Consider the following 7,301-nt stretch of genomic DNA (forward strand, 5'->3'; position numbering starts at 1 on the left):
TTTATTTGTCAAAGTTTTTCTTACAAGTATAGTACATTTTCCACTTAATTATTTCTACAGTTTATTTATTAAAAAATTAATAATAACGATTTATTATTAAATAATAATGAAAGAATACTATTCCATGTTATTTACAAAATGCTATGTACATACTTACTATTAATTAAAATAACATTACGTAAATACTTTATAAACTCTAAAATAACTACAAAGGGTAAGTATTGGGTGCTTTTGTGTACAAATTTATTTACAACCCGTGTAAATGTGTACAACTTACATAGCTTTATAATGATAAATGAAACTGAACTAATTCTCACCTAAATTATATTAAAAACATTATTTGTTTAATTTCTCAATATAATATCAATTAACATTTCTTTAATCGTGACGAATAAAATTCGTAAAACCCTCGATGGGTGGGAAATTAACGTCCTTAACTGTAAAAATTGTAACCGTTGATTTTCATTTGCCAAATAAAATCATTGCACTTACACAATCTACAAATAAGTTGTAAAATGAAAAGCAATTTAACACGAAGTTTTATCTGTCAGTTAATCTATTCGTTAGTTATCGAGAACTTTGCTTAGACATTGTGATTAAGGACCTGAGAATTCATCAACTCGAGGAAAGTCGATTTTAGAACCAGAAAAACAAAACACTGTCAGACTCACCCAATTGAATAATATTTGACAGTAGAAAGTAAATGATTTCTATAGTCCACTACGATACACTTGTTCCTGTCTTTCACAAGGAGAATGAAAGAGACAACAATATGTTTTTAAGAACGCTTTGATAGCGATAGCAAGTAAGAAACAATTCTTTATAGTTATCATCAACTTGCCCTTATCCCTTACAGAGTCGGCACAGTACGAGCTCTTCCATACATCTCTATCAGCCGCGATATCTAAATCCACTCCTTACTTAGGCATCTCTTTCACGCAATCCATACTTACTTCGTTCTTCCTCTGCCTTATAGTGGAGACTTTAAATTCTTCTTTCTTGTTATTCGTCTTATAAATGACCTAAATTGTGTTAGTTTCAGTTTTTTTTTAATTCTGCATTTACTTTCATGTTCCTTGTTAATTTTCATTTCCTTAAAAAAGTTATGGTTCTTAACTAATTAGAAGATTTTCTTTGGCCTTACAAATTTGACCTAATTGAAAACACTTGAAAATTATAGAAATGTTTGCTTAAAAAATTATCCACCGGTTTTCGAGTAAATTGTTAATTTGCTTCTTAATTTTTACTTGCTGCTGTCAAATACTTTTTTTATACTTTCTATCTTAAATTTAATTATGAATTTACAATTCATAGCCAAAATTAAAATTTATTTATAGAATGCTATGCACCTTAATGAAGTTACATTAAATTCTTTATTCGCCCAATTAAGACAATTTTTTGCTAATTAATTACTTAACAGACAGAACTTTACGCTTTAAATAACATTGCAATTTGTATTAAATGAATTTCATGATATTGTGTTTTAGGTTATTAGTTACAGTCAGCTACAAAAATATGTACAAAACAAAACATTAGAAAATTGTGCCAATTGCCTTTTTAATTTCGGTTTTATACACGCACAAACCCGTCAATATCAGAAACCGAAGACGTATACAAGCTTTTAAAGATTAATGTTTACATATTTATGTAGCTGACTGTACTTCTTATACTATATTATAGTCATCTTATTTTTAAACAATAAAGTTGTTTCAATTTGAATGGTTGAAAATTCACATCTGCATATCAAAAGTCTTAAACTCTTACATGTGTTATTAAATTAGTCAACTATCTTAATTAGAATTTAAAATGTATTAATAGGTTTATCGATTTTGTATAAGTCGGTATATAAATAACTAGTTATAAACAGATGCAAAATTGTGGTAGGAAAATATGCCGTTTGGTTGAAAGGAAGAGTGGCGAAGCGACATATTAAACCATAATAAATACCCGCAGTAATCCGACAGATAAATTACAAGGCGCAGTCAGATTGTGAACTACCGAAAAACTTCTGGTTAAAGATAGAGAGAACCTTGTATTCCGACAAATCATCCAATTAAAGTAAATAACTTTTATACAGTAGGCAGAAGAGAGATTAAAATTTTGACTGGAATTAAAAAAAAAAAAAACAATATCAATCAAGGGTCAGCTTGGTATAAACGAGATTTAATAAATTGAAACAAATGAATAGATAAATTACCACCAGATTACCAATGATCATAAAACAAAAAGGGATCACTATATTTATTCCGACGCCTTACTTGATGAAGGCTGTGTTTTGTAACTTTCATCTGAAGCCATCAATCGTACTGGTGTAGAGGGTTGCGATGGTGCAGTAGAGAGAGATGAGCAGATTCACTGAGAGAGCGCAGGGTGACGCTGTATTTGCATTCCCATGCTGCATCGCTGCTGGATGTTCTCCTGGACAGAAAAAAAAATGTTGAGAAATGTACTCGTCTAGCTTGTCCGTAATTTAATTTTCCTTTAAATAGATTTGATTTTTGGAAAATTTTATTTTATCTCAGAAGACTTATCACCCGCCCTTCTCTCTGATTATCATTTCTCCATACATCTTTCATCAGCCGTCAAATCTGAATTCACTGCCATCTTACGCATATCCTTACAAATATAAACCATTCATCCTTTTTTGGTCTTCCTTTACATTTTAAGCTACATTCAATTTCAATATTTTCGTGTTTTCATGCCCATCATCCAAGTCCCAAAATCAGAAAAAGTATTGATATTTGTTTATTTATTTTCAACGAAGACCAACAGCTATTTATAACAACTATGTATACCCAATGATCTTTATTAATAGAAATATTGTACAAAAATGTGCGATTCAACAATAGAAAAACTACTAACTAAACAACACAAAAAAACGGAATTGCAATAAAAAGAAGAACTTAATTTAGATAAGATTATTAGATTGATATGATCAATACTTGTAGATTAAATTAAAAACTAATCGAAGTTCCACTTACCGTTAATAACGTGCACATTGACTGACGCTGCTTCTGCCATGGTAGGCACGCAGCTGTAATTGCCGCTGTCACCCGGCGTTAGCTTCTCTATAGTGAGCCGTGACGTCAGCTGCTCCGTCCATTCCGTCTTCAGGCGAATCCGTGGCTCCATCGAGATCTCATTCCCTTCGACTTCCTTATATTCTATTATATTTGATCCTAAAATTTGAATGAATTTTAAGTCATTTCTTTAGGACAGGAATTTACTTCCTAAGTTATTCCGTCATATTTTTTGGACATTGTGAATTTATAAGGAGGTTCATTTATAATTAATACATACTGGCTGCAATAGCATATAGATATGTCAAATGTAGAAAAATAGCTACTGACACTTGCGAAAAAGGCGTGTCTAAAAAGAACGATGAAAACTTTAAGTAAAGTCTTTTAATGTTTACAACAGACATAGTTAATGTAGTTTTGAATTATCTCTTTAACATATTTTTTTTATTATTGAACATGCCTTACGTCTTGTTTGATATTAAGATTGTGTTGTGTACTTACCCTTATACCAAAATATTGTGCCAAGATCGTGAGGACCCTGGCTGAGTATGCACGTCAAAGAAAGTGCACTGCCAGTCTTCACGTATAAGTCTGCTGGACCAAGGACATGCGCCTTGGCTTCTGTTGAAGATAACAACATTTTATCTAACACGCACACAATGTTTCCATTCATAACAAACAGACATTTACTAAACTCTTCACTTATCATTATTGAGATCATGGTCTTTTTTTGGTATCTGGGGCGAAATCTTCAAAAAGATACCCTTTCTTCTGGGGGGAAGCCAGGGTTATGTAAGAGAACATTGTCCAGCGCTAGTTTTTCCTTGCAAGCATTTAATGCCCCATAATATAATTACAAGTAGCCCATTCAGATTTTAAGTATGTTTTGCACGCGTCAACGAGTACGCGGAATTAAAATAACAGTAACAAATATAGCTTCAGTGATGTTTTTTTTAATTTAGGCCAGTAATTTTTGTATTCATTACATATAAAATACAAATCTTTCCTTTTTATAATTTTAGTATAGATAGAGTTTAAAGCTATATTTTCTTCAAACATATTATTGTTCCCCAGGAGTTTATCGTATCGAAACTAGAAGTTTTTTACGCCAACAGAAATGAGTTTTACTATTGTCTTTTTAATTAAATAAATCGTAATAAGTTGTTGTTTTGGCTGTTAATTTTTTTAAATGGCTGTTCGTTTCGTTTCATTACTTTTAAAAAGTAATCGTGGAAAAATATAAACTAAGTTTCTTTTCAGCCAGTTCATAAATTTGTAAGATGAAACAGCTAAAGAAAATTACGAAGAAGATTGCCTTGTTTTTCTCCGTCCTCATAAAGCGGTGTTTGTTTGGGTATTAAAATGAAGAAAAAGAAAAACCATGAAATACTTTCATTTAGGTTGTAAGGACGTATAATATAAGCGAGATAAAACGTAGATATTGTCTGAAGAAAACAAATTTTTGAACCGAGATTTAATCCCGCGAAAGAGAGCAACTTTTATCGCGGCCTTCATTTCGTATTGTCATCGAGCAATTTAATTTGTTTTGTGCTCGTTGAGTCTCTACCTTTGCCTTTTTTGTTTATTCTAATAACGAATTTATTAAGAAGTCAAAAAAAAAGTTCACTTATCATCGTATTTATTTTTAGGAACATTTATTGTGACCTCGATATTTGCTAGTACAATTAGATTGACAGGGTTACTATATACATTGAGCAGTTCTAAATACGAGTATTAGTGAATTTTCCTATTGTATTTATACATTTAACTTAGAAACAGAGCAGAAAGAAGAGTAGTTAAGGCGAACTTTTTTTTACTAATAGTTCAGTCAAGTTCAATAACAAAAGAAAATCGTACCGGCAAATGTGATATCCATGAAGTAGCTATTTGAATAGACGTAGTTACAAATATTCTAGCGTAATTACAATATCTTTAACAAAGACTTACCGACAACATTTAGTTGGAATGCCAGTGACATCTTGGGTTCGGTGTTCACTTGGCATTCGTAAATGCCCGCATCTCGTTCCTGAGGGAATTTGATTTGGAGCGTCCAGTTTTCTGATTTATCTGGTCTGATAACCTAGAGCAAAATTATATTAGGACGTTTGCTATTTTAATCTTACTTTGGTATTATTATTTGAAATTGAGTTTCATACTAAAAAAATATTAAAAAGTTTGATTTACTCTAGCGTTCTCACTTTTTTATTACTTTTACTTGATAATGAATTCGAAAAATATTACGCTTTTGTTCATGGCTGATATTTTCTCGTAATCATTAACTGAGTCAATTTTTACAATTTTTGGCAACAATTTTTGCTGTACTCGAAAATCATAATCTTAATTTTATTTATGAATTTGACTTAACTTACTTGAAATCTCTGATCCGATGTATAAGTTAAAATACCAGCAGTAAGGATGTGAAGATCTCTTTTTCTTATCCAGGATACCTAAATAATATTGAATTAATTTAAAATTGTTATCAAATTATTTATTTTTAAAGATAGAGAGCATCAGTGGCTCAGTGGTTTAAGCACTTGACTTGTATTCTACAGGTCTTGGGTTCGAATCCCGCCATGTACCAATGTGATTTTCGATTTTTCGAATTTTAATACGTACATAATTTACCCAACGTTCTTACGGTGAAGGAAAACATCGTGATGCAACCTGCACATATCGGCGAAGAAATTCAAAGATATGTGTGAAGTCAACCAACCCGCAGTGGGCCAGCGTGGTTGACTATGGCCTAGTCACCCCTGATTAGGGTAGGCTCCGAGCCCCTCGGTGGGGACGTAAAGTGAGCTGGTGATGATGATGATGATAGATAGTCAGTTAAATAAATATTTAGTCAGTGAGATAAATAAACTTTTAATCTGCCTGATAACAAAACATTATCGTTCAGTTAAACTTTTGGTAAGTCAGGTAAATAAACATTTAATCAGTCGGGTAATTTAATTCTCAGTCAGGTAATAAATTCATTCGTCGACCCTGTATATATTACCCCTGTATATAATAATTGTGAGTTAACTTGGTTAATCCTATTATTGAAGTAAAGTGATAGTCTATAAACTTACCGCTTTGTCCCCGAGCTGTTCAACTCTGCAATGTAGGAAGGCAGTTTGTCCGACTACTGTGGTCACATTCCGAGGCACGTTGTACTCAAAGTATGGAAATGATCCGACGCTGTCTTCCCCGTAATGCGCAGAACCTGTTATATAAATCATCCTTGAAATTTCTATAATGTTCGTAAGATTTCTTACCAAGATTGGGTTTAAAATGCAATTTGCAATTTCAGTACAATTTTAATAGTTTTCCACTTTTTATTAAATATCATTCTCTCTAGTACCTTACTTAAGTTACTTAAGTGTTTACTCTGTAGATGTACAAAGAAAGTTCATTTCTATCATTGAAAGTAGAGAATAAATCTATACTTCTATACAATGTAGTACAGCATGAACACACACTACTTCGTGGCGTAGGATGTCAGCAAACAAAGCATGCTTTTTAATAATCATTTTTTTTAATAAAAAGCCATACACTTACTACACGCTTTAGGCTATATATTTTCACGCTATCTAAAGTAGAGGGTAAATAAATTGGAAAAAAAACCAAGAAGCTGCCAACATTAAGAAAGCGAGGTTATTGTGGTAACGGTAATTTGGACATTTCCAATAGAAAAATTAAACAAATGTCGAAGATATATTACAGTTTCTATAATTTCATGCGGATGAAGTCGCACGGGAACAGCTAGTAAAAAATAATTTTTATTCGCAGTATGTGTACAGCCTTATCTGTTAGAAACCTTTTTGTCGCGCATGTCATTAAGCAAATCTAAAAGTAATTTAGCTTCTCTCATACGTGTCGTGATCACATTAAAGGATAAGTATTTTTGGCATTCCGTCTGTTGCCGTGTCCCAAATGGAATAGCAAATGACACAATTAACGTAAACAAAGGCGGCTTGATTAAGAAATTATTCGGGTCTGACAACATCTGAGCTCTAATGTGGGTATATCGCAGGTGAACATACTTAATTTTGAACACACGACACCTTTTTGCAAGTTAAGATGGCAAAAAGTTTTTACACGTTTGATGGAGTTTTGTGTTAACATGAAAAAAGTATCTGAAATTTGACGAAGGTAGACGGTTATTAGATTTAAAAGGGCCAAAAAAATACTATTTTGTATAAAAGAAGTTTAGCGGTAAACCACTATGTAGTTTATTTGTGCACATACACAATAAAACGTACGATGCAACGTACACGTACACAAATTAAAAACTAACAC

The 7,301-nt window shown here is 32.1% G+C and overlaps 1 protein-coding gene across 1 annotated transcript in view; it reads right to left on the reverse strand.

Moving 5' to 3' along the window:
* Positions 1-1,337: 1,337 nt before the first annotated feature.
* LOC106110539 (lachesin-like) overlaps positions 1,338-7,301 on the reverse strand; it is a 44,400-nt gene continuing 38,436 nt past the window's right edge. Inside the window, exons 3-8 of the mRNA XM_013292396.1 lie at positions 6,092-6,225; positions 5,390-5,467; positions 4,968-5,100; positions 3,522-3,641; positions 2,982-3,179; positions 1,338-2,418 (exon numbers count right to left, since the gene is read on the reverse strand). Of these exons, the coding sequence (XP_013147850.1) occupies positions 2,285-2,418; positions 2,982-3,179; positions 3,522-3,641; positions 4,968-5,100; positions 5,390-5,467; positions 6,092-6,225 (797 nt within the window). The 3' untranslated portion in view covers positions 1,338-2,284. The remainder of the gene's footprint in view (positions 2,419-2,981; positions 3,180-3,521; positions 3,642-4,967; positions 5,101-5,389; positions 5,468-6,091; positions 6,226-7,301) is intronic.

The sequence above is a fragment of the Papilio polytes genome, unplaced genomic scaffold (genome assembly GCF_000836215.1).
Source record: "Papilio polytes unplaced genomic scaffold, Ppol_1.0 DF824225.1, whole genome shotgun sequence".
Classification (NCBI taxonomy): domain Eukaryota; kingdom Metazoa; phylum Arthropoda; class Insecta; order Lepidoptera; family Papilionidae; genus Papilio; species Papilio polytes.